The sequence below is a fragment of the Clinocottus analis genome, unplaced genomic scaffold (assembly GCF_023055335.1).
Source record: "Clinocottus analis isolate CAN_PGR_092001 unplaced genomic scaffold, fCliAna1.0.p SCAF_1, whole genome shotgun sequence".
NCBI classification, from domain to species: Eukaryota; Metazoa; Chordata; class Actinopteri; order Perciformes; family Cottidae; genus Clinocottus; species Clinocottus analis.
In genome coordinates, this window is record NW_027175820.1 from 10,678,441 (window position 1) to 10,696,093 (window position 17,653).

At 39.4% G+C, this 17,653-nt stretch overlaps 2 protein-coding genes across 2 annotated transcripts; one reads left to right on the forward strand and one right to left on the reverse strand.

Moving 5' to 3' along the window:
* Positions 1-4,219: 4,219 nt before the first annotated feature.
* Positions 4,220-9,298, reverse strand: ca7 (carbonic anhydrase VII). Its single transcript, XM_068572854.1, has 7 exons — positions 9,182-9,298; positions 8,413-8,610; positions 6,540-6,658; positions 6,267-6,362; positions 6,011-6,073; positions 5,750-5,905; positions 4,220-4,339 (listed from the first exon to the last, which is right to left on the reverse strand). The coding sequence occupies exons 1-7, from the start codon at positions 9,216-9,218 to the stop codon at positions 4,220-4,222; spliced, it is 789 nt and encodes a 262-aa protein (XP_068428955.1). The 5' UTR covers positions 9,219-9,298.
* Positions 9,299-10,156: 858 nt separating this feature from the next.
* On the forward strand, positions 10,157-17,201 carry nae1 (nedd8 activating enzyme E1 subunit 1). Its single transcript, XM_068572693.1, has 20 exons — positions 10,157-10,246; positions 10,658-10,761; positions 10,852-10,912; positions 11,017-11,047; positions 11,198-11,269; positions 11,681-11,760; positions 12,121-12,230; positions 12,325-12,434; positions 12,534-12,596; positions 12,729-12,792; positions 12,865-12,956; positions 13,109-13,168; positions 13,296-13,429; positions 13,776-13,851; positions 14,288-14,327; positions 14,879-14,965; positions 15,061-15,153; positions 16,450-16,564; positions 16,655-16,704; positions 16,801-17,201. Exons 1-20 carry the CDS (start codon positions 10,197-10,199, stop codon positions 16,908-16,910), a joined length of 1,602 nt encoding a protein of 533 aa, XP_068428794.1. The 5' UTR covers positions 10,157-10,196; the 3' UTR covers positions 16,911-17,201.
* Positions 17,202-17,653: the final 452 nt, after the last annotated feature.

Genomic DNA, 17,653 nt, shown 5'->3' on the forward strand with positions numbered 1-17,653 from the left:
GTGTTTGTGTGTGTGTGGATAGAATAAGCTGGACATCACAGGCATGTTCGCTAAAAAATAGATTACCTGCTGCTAAATAAAGCTCCAAAATGAATAGAGAAACACACATGTCACCAGAGAGGTGTTTAGGGGGGAAAAGGGTCAGATATTTTTGTAGTATGGTTATATTTTCTGACAGGGTGATGGCGATGGATCACCGGCTCATAGACAAGTGGGGGAGATATGAGCTGGCCAACAATTGTGTTGTGCGACGTGTGCTGTTTGTATCCATGGCAACTGCACCGTTGTCCGTGTCCCCTGATGGCCAGATAGAGTCTCCGTCCTTGACAATATTGGAAAACCTAAAAGGATTTAGAAGCAGAAAGTCCCATTTTCGAAAACAAAAGAAGTGACGGAGTCGGTGACGACGGTGGCGTCATAAAAACTGTGAGATAGGAAGGTTAGATACTGGTTCAGATGAGGTAGTGGTAGTGGTATTAGTGGAACACATGGTTTGAGCCTTTCCAGAAAAAAATTGAATTCGAATTTATCGTCACCTAAAGGGGCTCGAAAGCATTTTGGTATTCCCCGCCATAAGGTCAAGGGTCCACACAAAGCAGCAGAGGTCAAGATGTTTTACTTACTTATGTTATGTGAGCGAAGCTCTAAAACACTGCAATCTACACTTCCCGTAATGCAACATTAATCTCCTTCTGTAAATGCCTTCATCTTTCAAACGTCATGCCCTCAGCTGTGGTGGAATGTAACGGTAGTGCTCTTAAACAATTTGTTGGTATATGTACTAAAAGGACTAGTGAATAAGGTCACTCTAAATCTCTATCCAGTGATATATTTATTATCATTTAAACTAACACCTACAGCCATTCTCTCAACAATTTCATTATTCTGTCTGACCAGTCACTTCTTCGGCAGCCTGTGTGTCCTGCAGGTTTATATTTCATAGTTGCTCAGATGTTGCTGTGTCTGGGAAAAATCACTACAACAAGCAAGTAGATATCCTGATGCTAAAAATACGTGTGACTGACTCTATTTCTGAGGCCTGACTGTGATATTATATTTCATGGCACATCGATTGTGGCTGAGAATGATGTGCCCGCTAAGGTATTCTCATCTCAATAAAGCTCCCTGATGCTATTTTGGAAGGATTATTTCAAAATATGTGTTAAATATACTTCACTGACACTCACTTCCATTCTTTATTCATTAACCTGAAACAGATTTTTTTCCACAGCCATCAGCAATAATGAAACCAGAAGGGGTAATGCAACCTCTTGATTCAAACAATGCTTACATAGTGGCATGAAGGACAGACAAAGGCAAGGTAAAGTGATACTGATAGCAAATCATATGCTGTCTCTTTGGATGTAAGCTATGTGTTACTGCTGTAGTCAGCCCTTTTCTATGGAACACATCACTTTCACTTGAAGCTATTTCTGTGCATCCAAGATGTCTGTGGTTTATTTTTTTGCTTTTAAACAACATTTAAATTCTTGTGTCAGGTAAAAGGCAGAGCCGGGATATGGCCGCATGTGGTAGAACAGACAGTAGATGACGCCACCTTCAGGAACATTGTGCAAATGACACAAAAACATCCTTGAAAATGTAGTTTGGAGTTCAAATGTGTGTGAAAGAAATGTAAATATAAAAATGTCAACACAACACAAAAAGGTGTCAATAAACTCAACTGTTTTCTAATTAAATGTGTTCAAACTGTAATTGCATACGGTGTGTTATTAGGGTTTATGTGCAAGTCTGTATTTTGTGATTTTCTTTATTTTCATCACAATCCAACTCTTGACAGACCTTGCTAAACTTAGATCTGTTAAATTAGACTAGATATTATAGATAATTCAGTAAAAATATTGTCTTACAATTATCACTAAAATATCAGGATACAAAGAATACTAGAATATTATTCCGCAAATATACTTCAATCTTGCCATCTGCTGGACAAATATTGTATGCACATGTTGAAGACACAGACTTGAATCAATTAAGATTTTTAAAAAGGGGTTCAAATGATACTTTACACAATACCACTGTCAAAACTGGAAAAATGAATGCAATGACATTGGCAGATTCAATCATATAAAGTATTTCATGCGACATGGATTGTGGTTATCTGGATTGTGGTCCATGCCTACAACTCATTATGTGAAAAATTTCTGTCATATTCATTAAATGTGCAGTAACTCTGTTGAAGAGTTTTTCCTGATTCGATGTGCGATCCCGAGACAGAGAGATGTATATGTTGTATGCGTACAGATTGCAAAGTCCTCAGAGGCAAATTTGTAAATTGTGATTTTGAGCTCAACAAAATACACTGAATTGAATTATGTTTGTATATAATCAACGTAAATTTAGAGGATTTATTTGTCCCATTCAGAAAACCAGGACAGAAACACAGCTAGAGGATGAAACGGGTGTAATAGACTCCCTCCACATTACAGCCACACCCATGTGCATTTACGACAATATTAGTCTCTTGATATTGACTTTAAAACAATCTAGCATGCTGAAAGGGCTAAATAAAACCAGCTCAAAACCAGCTCAACAGTTAGTAAATAATTGACTGTTCCATCTCTCTGTCCCTCATCCCTCTGGGCTACAACCTGGCTACTAATTACCTTGAGTCCAGTATTGCTCCTTGTGATTCGTGAGTCAGTTTAAATAGTTGCTTATATGACTCCTTGGTTCAAATCCTAACGGTGATGCCTGGGACAAGGTTCAGTTATAGCAGCTGAAACAAAGAAGGTAAAAAAAAATGTGTGTACTCCTGTCAACAACCATCCAGTTTATTTTGAAACCCCAAAACAAAAACTAAAGGAAACATACAAGAGCCGAAGACTGCTGCATTTGGTTTATAGAAGCAAATCCTGGAAAACCCCAAATGATCAAATAGAGAAAGATGTGTTTCTATATATATATATATATATATATATATATATATATATATATATATATATATATATATATATATATATATATATATATAAATATTGCTTTGGGATTCTTGCTTCAAATAGGATGAGAAAACATTGTAAAACTAAATTATGTAATTCAATTTTAAATCATTTAATGAATACTTAAACCACCCATGAATTTCAATTTCATTGTTCTTTCACAAAAACAACATATATTTATAACTGAGGTAACATTCTTAATGTGTGTGTTTATTGTATGTTAAGATAAGTGTATCTGCATTCGTAAAATCCAGGTCTATCTAAATAAAGACCTGCATTAGACAAAGTTGCCATAACTCTCCCAAGTGAGACACCAGGCATTTACATACTGGAACAGGCATTTGTTTCTCTTAGTGCAGCTTCAGCAGTTAGCTGTTGATATTTGCATCACATCCTGCATAGTGGAAACACAACACGGGGGTAGGCAACACTCCCGGTAGGAAGCAGTTTAAAGTTAAAGGTTTATTTATTGAAATATTGGATTCACACGGCATCTTGTTGACACTGCAGGAGATAAATATAATAAATCCCAAATGAGAAATCGCTTTGAAAACATTATTTTTAGCAAACTTTCCCCATTTAACAAAAATCTATTACCCAGCTGGGGCCAATATCTCAAGTCTCTTTAGCTCTAAACTATCACATACTTTCATGCCCTAAGTCATGGCTAAACGGAGCACCTTTAGTTGGCATTGTTAGACTGGAAGGGATCTATGGCCCCAGGGACTGGGAAGCCACTAGCAATGGGCTGGATCAACAGAGGCTCAATCAGGATCAGTGAGGAGGCCGAGGCTGTGAATCTGCAGAGAGCAGAGTGGTATGATACCAGTCTGCAATATAATAGCTACATATGATAGCACTTACAAGAGGTTGCTTTTGCAACACATCCAACATTTAGATCTTGATTAACATATAGCTTGTCATAATAATGTCAAAATATCTCCAAAGAGGACAGATTAGACAAATAACAAACTTGCAAAGAGTCAATATTATGACATTGCGTCATGAGATCCCTTTTATCTTTCCCTAAAAACATTCAAAAACGGATTCCTCACTCTGGCATTGAAGCTTCTGACCAGAAGAGACACATGTGTGTCCATGTGCTGGCAGTGATGAGAATTACTCTTCTGTACAAAGTAAGACAGAAATCCTCAGGACAAGCTACGATGAGGTAATATAGTACAATCAAATCAATCAATTATTTTTGTCAAAAAAAAATCCTTTGTCGGCGACGACGTCAGACTTCTTGGGTCACATTAATTGGAGGAACGCACTTTCCTTCCTTTGAGAAGCTGGGGAGGCCTGAAGTTGTTTTCCATGCGTATTCTCTGATCCTCTTCCTCTCCGGTGAACAGAAGCGTTCTTAACTTGCCCAGCTGTATTAGAGAGACAGAAAATTATTTTTCCCCTGATATTTTTGCAAAAAAATATTCACATTTCTGTGTCATTCAACAGGCTCTGTGGACAACATTAGCTCCATACGAGACACTGGTACGATCGTGTACGTTATTAATACAAAATTCCATTAAAAGACCAAAAACAAAGAATACAGTCATCTGTCCCAAGTACATTGAATATTATCTTATATATTCTTCATGCCCCTTTTGAAATTCAAAAGCCAGCTACACATGAAGCCTATTTTGCCCTTTTCTTTCCAGCTCTATGAGGGGAAATTAAAAACAAAATAATACCCTGTTATGCAAGGGCTTTTCCCTGCTGGGTCTTCATGCAAGCATTTCTCAATTAAAGCCCTGCACACATCTAGCCAGCCATCCATCCATCAGGATAATCAGCTGGAGGGGATCAAAGGCTTGGGACTGGAGTCATAGGTTGTGAGGCCAGTTGCCTAGCTTAAGCCTCACCCCCAGCTACGCTACACACATGGGTTTACAGACAGATCGCTCATGGCTACACCCAAGGTGCCAGCATCATTATAAATCCTGATTCCTCATGTACAGTCTTTGAGTTAGAAATGTGTGCGAGTATAATCCAGAGGCTGGCAGCAGTCGCCCCCAGAGCCAGCTCGCAGAAGGACCTGGAAGGAATCTTCTGCAGACATCCGGTTAGTCAGCTTAACTTGTCATAAACCTGGAGTTACCAGACCAAAACTTTCTGATTAAATTCAGTGCAAAAGACAGGAGGATAAAAACAGGTCAACCCCTACACACAGCATCCCCCATGCATGATGCTCGCTCTGGTCTCTAAATAAAGCATCATGCTTAGTAACTATCTGGACATGCTACAGCGCAGAAAACCCCACCCCCACAACTCAAGCATGGTATACTGATGCTGAACGTTGGACTGACAGTAAAAGAGGCCGCGGATCCTTGCAGCCAAACATTATGCAGGCCAGGAAACATGAATGTCACAACTGACTCATCAAGTGCAGTATCCACTGATTTGCAGCTAAAGCATACCAGTACATGTCCTCAGGTACAAACTTCTGCCCTTTACTCTTCTCTCAAAATGTGCAGTTTTAAAATGTAGAGAAATATGGGTACATACAGTAAACTGTCACAGAACTAGATGCCTCTTTAAACATAGTCTAGTTTTAGTCAAGGAAATAGATATTGCGCTGGAGGGGTTTCCCACTACTGGATTGGGGTTAATCCTGTGTATGAATGGCTGTGTCACATGACCTGGAATAATAACTACTACAGTGTTTTACATGCTGGAAATCTGGCATGCTTTAAAAGAAAACAGGCGTGCAACACACACACACACACACACACACACACAGACACACACACACACACACACACACACACACACAAACACACAAACACCTGTTTTTCCGACACTGTGATCGGATCCTTCACTACAATCCAAATGACGCTCTCATGCAGGGGGGGTGTGGTCAGTGAGCCCAGGTAGGTCCAGTAGTGGAGGCTGCTGGGCAGAAGGCACTTGGGGTTGAAACCTTTGAAATCTGCAGCACTGCCCTGTAACAGAAATAAAAAGACAGAGTTCATAAAGCGGCATGCTGCTGAGTGCAAGTCATAAACCACAAGATTTCTACAATTAATAAAACCCAGTGTAGTGCTCACCTTAAACTTCACCGTGTACAGAGCGTCTGTTAGGATGTTGAGCCATCTATGGTCGTCACCTGTCTTACGTAACAGATGAGATCGCTTTTGAATTGGAGTTGTGACTTTCAGAAGTAATACATATAAAATATAGTAAAATAAATAAATCACAACAATTTTGTTGAAGTTGACGCATATCTGTTACACTGATACAAAAAGGAGAGGAAAGGGAACACAGGGATAGAAAATTGGATTGCATTTAAGAGAAAAATCCTACTTGTAAAAAGATGCCAAGGACAGCAAGGCCGTCTGAAGCTGTGGCCGCTTCCCCAAACGTCTTGTACTTGACAGCATTCCAGTGTACTAAATGGAGCTAGAGGAGCAAGTAGAAGGACAGAAAGAGAGAAAGATACATAACTGACTTTTATAGTTAAATATATTAAATTAAGTCACGTATGCCATTGATTGTTTTATTTCATACCAAAATATACCTTACTTCTGTGGTTTATGGTGATTAAACCCTGACACAGTAACGTATCGAGACACTAACCTCAGAAGCATAGCAGTTTCCTGCGACAGTGTGCTCAGAACCATGGCAGCCCTTTCCGCCCCAGTGAAAGTGAAACTGTTTCAGTCTGTAGGGGTTGTCCAGAGGGCCTCCCCGAATCACTGTAGAAGATAAGGTATAAAGAGAAATCAAATAAAAAATAAAAGGTTCATCATTTACACCCACACACGTCTCCACTGTCTGTGGGTGTAGACAAAATGCTTTCCAGCAAAAAGCTCCACAGAGCATCCCATGTGTGCTTGGTACCACTGCAGGATGAGTACAAGTACTCTGTTATGTTATTCAAATTCAAATTCTAATGCCAAGCTGAGACACGAGGGCCAACAGAAAGAATGTCCGCTTCACTAACAAATCTATAATAAGAGCTGTGACACAAGCTTTAGTTAGAGACACAAATAGATGCTAAATAAAGCAACGTTAAAGCTGCTTTTTAGCTTCAAATTTGGGATTATTGGCCAACAAGGATGAACAGTTCTTTAATACATGTCATGAAGACGTTCAGCCCTTTATCAGAATAGTACAGACTGTTTTCAGAGCCTATGGCTTGCTCTGCTGGGTATGCAACGCCAGTCTAATCAGACTGTTATTCATTGTGATGCTGCTGACATCCTTCTGACAAACGGGCCACACTAGTCCAGGTCAGATTAGCTCAGCATGAATGGAAGGAGCAAAACATTTGTCTGGTCCATATTCAAAAATAGATGTAGATGACGATAAGAATAGTGGTAATAGTATCAAATAGAAGAAAATCTGTTAAATAAAATGTTTTATGTATATATTGACTATGAGGCAATTAGTAGATAGCCATTCAACAAAAACTGATGTGTTGAATAGGGTAAAAGTGAAGGTGATAATTATGTAAAAGCCAACATTAATAATACCTGAGAGAAATGCACTATTTATAAATCAACTTCTGTCATATTTGTTATTCTAACATTGAGAGCCAGATTGTAGAGCTGTAACAAAATATATTGTTAAAAGTTTGGATTATGATATTGTCCACAGATCTTCACAGAGACTTGTATTCATTTTTATGGTATCCTCCTTTTCTTACCAAAAGAACAGTGTCACAGAACACCGTCACGTGTAAATATATGCATCTGTACACCCAGACTGACAACAGCAGGTTTAGGGGATTTGGGCACCTCATTTGAACAGCAGAGAAGTGCTGAGAAAGTGCATTAGTTTCCCCACAGGTCTACACATTCATTAATTACTTTGGGTGATAGTTACTTGTGCTGAGGAAACTGTCTGAGCCAAACAACTCAACATTTCTGAGCTTATCATTCATGTTAATGATGGGGTGGTTAAGATGGATCCACCCAGTGATAAAAGCAAATGGGGTCATAATAACCATTGAGATCACCTGAGGTTATTATCTCTTGTCCAGCAGACAGATGCTCATACAGTTAACTGCCAGCTGCATTTCCCTGCAGCGTAATCAGGGGTTTATTTGTAACCTTTGATTATGGCCAGTTATGCACATGGTTTGCACTTTTTTTTTTAAACAAACCAAGGTAATCCCACATTTCGAGCTCATTCATGTTTATTTAGTGCATATTTCCACTGCATGCAACTGACATCATATGTGCAGCTAACTGTTATCAATAGCTTAATAATTTTCTAATGCAGTCATAGGCCATGTCATATCAATGTATAATCTCTTCCAAGATCATTCACATTTCTGTTTTTATTGTCATTTATTTTTTTAAACCACATTCAGACCTAAGAGAGGCCTCTGTAGATTGTGCAGCTCTAAAAGCAGAATATGTTTGAACTGATTAGTTGGTTTTGTTTGGAGGTGGGATTTCTGCTTTCTTAGAAAAGTAAATGCTATAGACCAGATTTTTCTTACCGGAGCGGTCATCCGAGTCCTCAAACTCCACAACAACAGAGTGTCCATTGTTGCCGATTTTCATCGAGGTACACTGATCGTAGTTCAGGACAACCGGACCCAGACTGGGGTCATGTGAAGCCTGATGAGGGACAATGTCAATGGGAGACTGCCGGTCCCCCTGGGCGACTGGGTAGTTTTTGTGCCACACAGAAGGACCTTTAAAAAATAAAACAAAAGACCATAAGAAAACAAATAATTGTCTACAGCCTTAAAACACTTCAGCTAGCTCAAATTATAAAGCAGAATAGATTACATTGTGGTTTCTAAATCAACACAGCTAACTTAAATCTTCTCTAAACTACATCTGTTTACGGTCTGTTTTCTAAACCAACAATTTACATGTCAGAAAAAATCAAGACCCACATGAATAAAAAAAAAATAGCTCAGTGATCAACTGACTCGAGACTCTCTCTCCCTCCCTTTCACACCAAACAACGTGCCACAGTAAGTGGAGCAACTTGCCTTGCATTGGCCTTGACACTGATGCAACGCAATTGTCTCGCACTCAAGAGTCCAGAGCAAATCGGGTGGAAAGTCAGTTTAAAGTGACAGCAGGCATCCCCTTTAAGCATGTGGCTAATCTCGCATTAACAGCGTTGCTCCTCTCCGTGGCCCCCAACGAAAGTAAACAGTATTCGTGCATGTTATTGTGGGATATAAGGGGAATCACCTCCACTATACATCTATGGGAAAGCAGTCAAGAAACAGGCATGCTGAAAGACCTTACCGTCCTCTTTTCCATATCCCCAGAGATTCCCTGTCATTGTCCCTGCAAACGGACTCAAGTCGGACCAACTGGTCGGCGTTTTGGTTTCTGCGCTCCGGTGCGCAGGTGGAGGACGGACTCGGATATCAGACCCGATTGATGAAGGTTAGGTTGTAGTGGCCGAAGGGGAATGTCAATTATCCCTTTTGTGAAACGCCCCTTCACACCCACACACACACGCGTGTACGCACACATACACACATGGTTTACACCTGTCGGACTGTTAAAAGCTTTGCTGCATTAGGTCAGTTCTTTATGGATGATTACTATTAGGACTATGTATAATGTCATGTATTTCATATAGTCAAATTATAATGAAATATTGTATCAGCTACTAATTAGAAAAAAATCATCAATACAGACAATGGATTAGAAATACACAATGTAGAGAGAGAAATTACATACAACAAACTACAAATAAATGTGTAATGGTCATATAACCGAACATGATCTGCTTTAATAGTCTTTATATATGATGTATTGTTTTCGTCGTTGTTTGCAGCTGTTTTAAATCTTTGATCGTACCCTTTAAAACAGTGTTTCTCAAAGGGGGGTATGTGTATACCTCGGAGTAAGTGAAGGCAAAAAAGGTTCTCAAGTGTCAGGATGTGCTGCTTGTCTCACACTAAATAGGCCTATCTTAAGGTTTTCCTGAAGATACAATTAGCAATTTGATGATATCACCTTGGACTTCGGCAAATGTTTCACTACTTAAATAAATAACTTTAATTGATTACGGAAATAATTGTTTGAGGTAGTAAACTATCAGATTTGAATGCATACATTACTTCGCGGTGAAATGGCTTCTCTTCCTTCATTATTAACACAACAATGATCTTATAATTTAAACTAAAATTATGGGTGAAAATGTGTGTCGAAAGTGCGCAGCCAGATTTTAACACCGGTATGTTTGTGTCGAATCTGCCATTGAGGAACTTCAGATTCGTCCGTAGACTCCACTCATTGAAAATATACCATGGCAGCCACCAAAGCCTCCAAAGAACAGAAGTACGACAGGCAACTTAGGTAAATTTAAACGCAATCATATGCTTATTATTCCTTTAGCTAAACCTCTGCGGCTTTCCATTTGAGGGGTCCCAGCATCGACATTTGCAAAGCATCAGAGCGGACGTTAGCCAGCATTAGCGCGCTGTTTGCGTTATGGTGAATACAGCATCGGTGAGCTAACACGTTAGCCGGAAGGCGAATTAACTTAGAAGGGTTTGGTGTTTGGTCGTCCTTCAGTAATGCCAGCTTGTCTCGTGACACCCTGTGGCCCTACATCCCCTGACTTGACAGCTATACAAGTGTAACAATGGTAGTCCAAAGCTGTAGAAGCTCTATACTGTAGACGCCTTGCTAGGTGTGTTTACAGCGGTTCAGGGTGACTTGTATCACAAGCGTTAGTTGGCAACACCTGTCCATGTTGTGTTTCAGACTGTGGGGGGACCATGGTCAAGAATCACTGGAAAATGCCCACGTTTGTCTCATCAATGCCACAGCAACTGGGACGGAAATACTGAAGAATCTAGTACTTCCAGGTGAAACGGATGTGACTACTTGTTGGCGATGATGCTGCAGGAGCTGATGAAAAGCATCCTTGTGATTTAATTCATTGATCTTTTTGTCAGGTATTGGAGCATTCACCATAGTTGATGGACACACAGTTTCTGGAGAAGATGTGGGAAACAAGTAAGATCATATTGTTGTGTTGTTGTTGTTGTTTTTAAGTTGACCTTAGCTTGAATTGAATATGTTGTGTGTTCATGGTTGACCATCTTGATCTTGTCTTACAGTTTTTTCCTGAGCAACAACAGCATTGGAAAGGTATGTCTTGATGGAGTAACTTAATTTGTGTTTCATGACAACAGGCAAGTGCACACGCAAATACACACATTCCTGTCATGTTTTCCATCTTGCCTCTCTCCTCCTTGGTTATTCATGAAGCCGCTTTTGACCTAAGTTTCAATGTTGCAGAACAGAGCACAGGCTGCCACAGAACTGCTACAAGAACTTAACAGTGATGTCTCTGGAAACTTTGTTGAGGAGGTTGGTATTTAAGTTTTCACATGATGCCACATGTTTTTTCACAACAGTAATCATGTTTCAGAATGAACTGAAAACACACTTTTTTATATACCATCATAACAATTGACAATTTCCTAACACACATTAAAACAATATTCAACCTAGTGTAGAATCTGTACAACTACAAGAGATAGCCAACATGGTTATTTTCCATTACAGACAACCATTCACACTCATATTCACACCTACAGGCAATTTAGAGTCCAGTTGACCTAAACTGCATTCCAATTAACCTAAGATGCATGTCTTTGGGTTGTGGGACCACAACAAAGCCTCTGAATAATACATGTCTGTTTAAATATGTAAAGAAATTAACCAGTGTCACTGCTCTGATAGTGATAGATCCCACTGTATATTCTGTCTCATCTGTAGAGTCCAAACAAGCTTCTGGACAACAATCCAGAGTTTTTCCACAGGTTTACCATTGTCATTGGGGTCCAGTTGCCAGAAAGGTATGAGCTATAGTTCATCTTTACTCTCACTTTTGTATTGTCAGAACCTATAGTATGCTGAATTAGAATTGTTTTGTATAATTTCAAAGAAATATCTAAACGTCTATCATGGAGCCTCAAGCACTTTAGCTGGGTTTGGTGTTTAAGTAACAGTGTGTAGAATTTAGGGGCATTTATTGGCAGACATTTTAAAAATAATTTGTATATGAGTTCAACTAATGTTAGTTAACAATGAGCCGTTTATTTCTACGTAGGGTGTGGGTCCTCTTTAGGAGTCCCCCATAGTGCACTGCCACATTTTCTACTGTTTTATTTTCCATCCAATAAACCATAAATATATTCATTCATATTTTCCAACAGCACATGTTTGAGGCTTGGCTCCGTTCTCTGGAGTGCCTCTGTACCGTTCTTAGTCTGTAAAAGCTACGGCCTGATCGGCTACATGAGACTGGTGGTGCAGGAGCATTCAGGTTAGTTCAACAGCTATTCAGTTGGAATCACTTCTCATATTAGGAGCATGAGCAAACATTGGCCCTGGTGTTGTGACCATGCTCTTTTTTAAAGTGATTGAATCCCATCCGGACAATGCCTTGGAGGACCTGAGGTTACACCAGCCTTTTGCCGAATTAAAGAAACACATTCAGTCCTACGACCTTGACAGTATGGACAAGAAGGTGAGTATTTTAGGTTCAGCTCATTTGTTTCGAGAGATTAGTCAGTTTAAACTGCACTTGACACAACTGACAGTACTTCATGATGTATTTAATCCGCAGGATCACAGTCACACGCCGTGGATCATCATTGTTGCCAAGCACCTGGAGCGATGGCTCAGTGAGGTACAGCACATATATTATTTGGCCTCCTCAGTGCCATGATGTCTGACAAATACTCAATAACTGCTATGTATGCCTCGCTGCTTTTGTATGTGTTGCTGTACAATAAAATGTCACTCTATTTTGTCATTGTAGCACAACGGTCAACCACCGAAAAATTACAAGGAGAAAGAGGCCTTCAGACAGTTTATTCGGGAAGGTATGTGTGGACCTCCGGATTGAACTTGATTGGTGACTTGGCTGTGGAACATGGATTTGTGTGTTCCTTCAGGGATCCGGAAGAATGAGAACGGTGTCCCAGAGGATGAAGAAAACTTTGAAGAAGCCATCAAGAATGTCAATACTGCTTTAAATCCAATCAAGGTGCCAGATCTCAAACACTCTTTGTTGTGTCCCATTTAACACATCTCAACTTTTATCTCAATGATTTTTCCAATCAGTCCGTTTTCTGTCATGTAACAGTTGACAATCAAGTCTCGTGAGACTCCTCAACTAACGTCTCTTGTTTTCTGCAGATTCCTAGTGCTGTTGAAGACCTCTTTAATAGTGAGGAGTGTAACAACGTCACATCACAGGTTTTTACTTTTATTTTTCCTGGTACTATTTCATGAACAACACACAAATTGCCATATCTTAATTTCAGATAAGTTGTTTTAAAAACTATTTTTGATGTGTGTGTATGTGTACTTACATGTGTACCAGACCCCGTCCTTCTGGGTGATGCTTCGAGCTATCAAGGAGTTTGTTCTCAAGGAAGGCAATGGAAGCCTACCTGTACGGGGAACCATCCCAGATATGATCGCAGACTCTCAGAAGTTCATCAACCTTCAGAATGTGTAAGTGTGAAACATGCTAACTGTTGAGTGTTAATTTTAACTTTCATGTTGTAATATTGTAGATTTAATTGTAAATATCCATGCTCCCCCTTATTGCACTCTGTTTATTGTTGAATGTAATGTTATGCACCTCCCACCAGGACACATTTCTTATATATGAAAGCAAACATGGCAATAATTGGTTCTGATTCTGATGTGGGCGCCAACTGTGGAGATAGATTTATAGAGCGCACACGAGCAACAGAAAAGTACTCTACAGATTCTCTGACGTGGTTCCATACTTCTAACTGGTCATGATTTGATAATGTAGGTTTGTGTTGTTGTTGATTCATGTGTTTTATTTCAGTTACAGGGAAAAAGCCATGCAGGATGCAGCAGCTGTTTCTAAGCATGTAGACTGTCTATTGCAGTCTATTGGAAAGGTAAGTTATTCAGTAGTCGCTGAATAAAGTTAGTTTAACTTAGTCTGAAACAATCTTGAAAAATAGAGGGCTTAATTAATTCAATTAATGTCTACTCAAAATGAAAGAAAACAATTTGACCATATTACTGTACATTTAAAGGCTACCAATTAGCTGCTTAGATGGTTAATATATGGACATCTATCCAACAAATGGTGGACAAGAGCAAATGTGTGACAAAAACAGCCCCTACAACAAAATTGACTGTTATTTCAGCGCTTTGTGTATTCATTGCTGCTGTTGAGTCAGTCCAGCGAGCAGCCACGGTCGTATTCAGTTATTACAGCATTATTACATTTTGCCCTGAAATACTCGGTTCATGTGTGACTCTGTGCTACTGACACAATATATTTGACTAAAAGGGAGTTGCGCTGAATTTTCTTTTACTTTCCACCAGCCACCAGAGAGCATCTCTGAGAAGGACGTCAAACTGTTCTGTAAGTATTAAAAGTATACATGTTATTCAGTGGTTACATTTACATGCAAACAAATCTGACCTCAACCTGATTAAAGCAACATGCTGTCTATACTACATACTATATCAAGTGTTTTTAGAGGCATATATTTGATTTCACAGTACATGAGTACATTGGGTGGGGCTTTAATTACACTGCCAGGTCCGATTATTCATGATAATTAGTGTATGCATATAAACAGGCCCAATGAGGATTTCTTTTTTTTTAGACACAGATTTATGTACACAGATTGGTATGCTGCGTGAATCACAACTGCCTCACTCGTGCATTACTAATTTAGCAGCTCTTCAAAGCACTATGCCTGTCATGTGTTGCCATCATGCAGGCGTGTTGCCTTTTCTGACTTCAAATGGTTTAATTTCTCCGAACATAGAGAGATTAAGATTTTAATGCTGTCACCGTATGCCCCTTCTGGACTCGAGATAACACACTCAGCATAGAAGTAGAAGGTAATGTGCTCTATCGCTGCACCTGCAAGAAGTAAATTGCTAACTGTCGGTGTTGGTGTCTAGGTAAGAATTCATCCTTTCTGAGAGTGGTGCGCTGCAGATCCCTGGCTGAAGAATATAGTGTGGATTCAGTAAATAAAGATGAAATCAGTAAGTTGGAGATTCATTTACTTTCTGATTAAACTGATCAGTCTTGTTTATTTACTAATTGATTTTCCCTATTAAAATTGGCTGTGTGTACTCAGCCTCAAGCATGGACAATCCAGATAGCGAGATGGTCTTCTACCTCATGTTTCGCTCTGTTGATCGCTTCTATCAACAGCACTCCCGCTACCCAGGTAAACCCAAGGTTTATGTAGTTCTTAGTTCAAAAACTTCAAAATATCAGTCTATATCTACGTAGCAGAATTTTTTACAGTAATTCGCAAAAAGTACTCACCCCCTTGGGGATAACATTTTTTTAAATGGTTAGAGGTGCATGCCTGTGACGGCCCTAAATACAATTGGCTCATTTGTTCGAGCTGCGCCTCGCCTGGAATCCAGACGAGAGCAGGCGGCCGCTGCGGGAGGCGTTGACAAAAAACTGCGATCAAGTCGGACAGTTTTCAGCTGCCTTTTAAAGTATTAACAGGAAGTTACGGAATAAAATACTTCCTGTTTGTTCTGATCTGTAGTCTACTTGTAGTTTTCAGATCACGTTTGGATTCATTCATATGTGATTATAAATATATATTCATGTATAAATGTGTGTGTATCTGCATCCTTTGTTGTTTTTATCTCTGCCTGTGAAATATATTACTACTGGTTTTGATGTGTTGTATAAATACAATTTTGTATTATCAACCTCGCAAGATATGTTTTTAGATTAAACTTGAGACTAATAGTCAACAATCAAGCGTTAAGTATTACAACAATACAGAACAATGCATTGTTTGCTGTCAGATCTAAGAGCCAATCAGCTCTCTGATGTGGTGACAGCCAGGCGTTTCCCATCATGCACTGGGCCAGTCAGCCGGTGGAGAGCTGCTGCAGCGCCTGGTTCTAAAATCGACGGCCGCCTTGCTCCTTGCTCTCGTGAGAGTAGTGTGCGTGACGTCAGAGCAAGGCGGGAGCAAGTCGAACACAAATGTAACCAGCATGCATTGCGCGCCGATCGCTGGCGATCGATTAAGCGAAGAACTGGCTCATCTCGAATTAGCCTAACCTGAAGTCACTTAATTTGTTAAATTAAGTCCACCTGTGTGCAATCATAGCGTCACATAATCTCACTACACAAAGTCTGAAACGCCTCTGAACAAGCGGCACCATGAGATTCTGGAGAAGTACAGATCAGGGTTTAGTTATTAAAAATATACCAGAAACTTTGAACATCCCACAGACAACCATTGAATTCATTTTTGCAAAATGGAAAAAATATGGCTCCACAAAAGGGAAACATGTTTGGAGGTTGCCCAAAGGCATATAGGAAACTCCAAACATGTTTTCTTTTTTTTTTCTTCTTTTTTGTCCTTTTTAAGGAACGGCTGTTTTCTGGCCACTCCTTACTTTTGAAGTTAGATCATTCCTCCTAATGCCAGTATACAGAAACACTATTATTTCATTAGTCTCATTTCTTTTTTTACCACATGTACCAGGAGTTTATAACTACCAGGTGGAGGATGACATCAGCAAACTGAAGGTCTGTGTGAACAGCCTACTGCAGGAGTACAGCCTCAACGTCAACATCAAAGACGATTACATCCATGAGTTGTAAGTTACAGCCACTGTTGGATTTACTGGTTCGAGTGATTAAGACTGTGCCAAATAATCATGAACCGTTTTTTATTACCCCATCTGCAGCTGTCGATATGGTGCAGCAGAGCCACACACAGTTGCAGCATTTCTGGGAGGTAATATTTTATCTCTCTCCAGAAAGTAATGAACCGAAGACTCACGTTAACAGTGCTGCTTAATCCAATATGTTTGTGTTCTTTTTCAATCTGTAGGATCTGCTGCTCAAGAGGCCATCAAGATCATCAGCCACCAGTTTGTGCCCTTCAACAACACTTTCATTTACAACGCAATGTCACAGACCTCTGCTACCTTACAGTTGTGAATGCAGTTGGTGATCCTGAGTTTGCTGACAGACATTTTTAGGGAAAACGGCGCAAGGTCAGAAGGACGGAGCCCAGGAAGACTTGTAATAGTTTTGCAAGAACCTTGCAAAAGATTTCAAGTAAAAAAACAATTCCATCTACGGAGCAGACTGCATTTGTGAGCCTTCGATATAATGACATTTAATCAGTGCTACTAAACGCATGCTGCGGACGTGCCGTAAAAAAAACGTTAAAAAAAACCCTGCCTTGTCCCTTCCTGGGCTCCGAACAAAAGACCGATTTGCATATTAATAAATCTGATATATATATATATATATATATATATATATATATATATATATATATATATATATATATATATATATATATATATATATATATATATATATATAATCTCACATTTGAATGGGATAGCAAAATGTGTACACTAAATGCTTCTCATGCTGAATATCAGAGGTCATGAGTCTTTATTGACCATCAAGCTTTTTCTGCTTCCCAAAAGTTCTTGAAGGGAGAAGTCAGAATAGCACCCCATTTTCTTTCTCCCGACTTTTTTAGTGGCAGACTGAACAAAGCTGGAGCTGAAACTTACAAACTCAAAACAGTCATGTAGTATTTTCATTTGTGAAATGGATGATATATTACAATGTAGCAGCACTTTGTTTATTGTAGTCGCAACAGTATCTTATTGTGGTGTTTGGAACAAGGTGGAAGATTTTTGTTGAAAATGAACATGCTGTAT

What these genes read in the sequence shown, in the direction of transcription:
- ca7 (XM_068572854.1), bottom strand. Translation starts at nt 9,218, where the DNA reads ATGACAGGGAATCTCTGGGGATATGGAAAAGAGGACG. An exon ending in TCCTTGGCATCTTTTTACAA is followed by an intron (nt 6,074 to 6,266) that starts GTAGGATTTTTC and finishes CTGTTACGTAAG; the next exon opens with ACAGGTGACGACCATAGATG. An exon ending in TGTACACGGTGAAGTTTAAG is followed by an intron (nt 5,906 to 6,010) that starts GTGAGCACTACA and finishes TTTCTGTTACAG; the next exon opens with GGCAGTGCTGCAGATTTCAA.
- nae1 (XM_068572693.1), top strand. Translation starts at nt 10,197, where the DNA reads ATGGCAGCCACCAAAGCCTCCAAAGAACAGAAGTACGACAGGCAACTT. An exon ending in TGGAGCGATGGCTCAGTGAG is followed by an intron (nt 12,597 to 12,728) that starts GTACAGCACATA and finishes TTGTCATTGTAG; the next exon opens with CACAACGGTCAACCACCGAA. An exon ending in TATTGCAGTCTATTGGAAAG is followed by an intron (nt 13,852 to 14,287) that starts GTAAGTTATTCA and finishes ACTTTCCACCAG; the next exon opens with CCACCAGAGAGCATCTCTGA.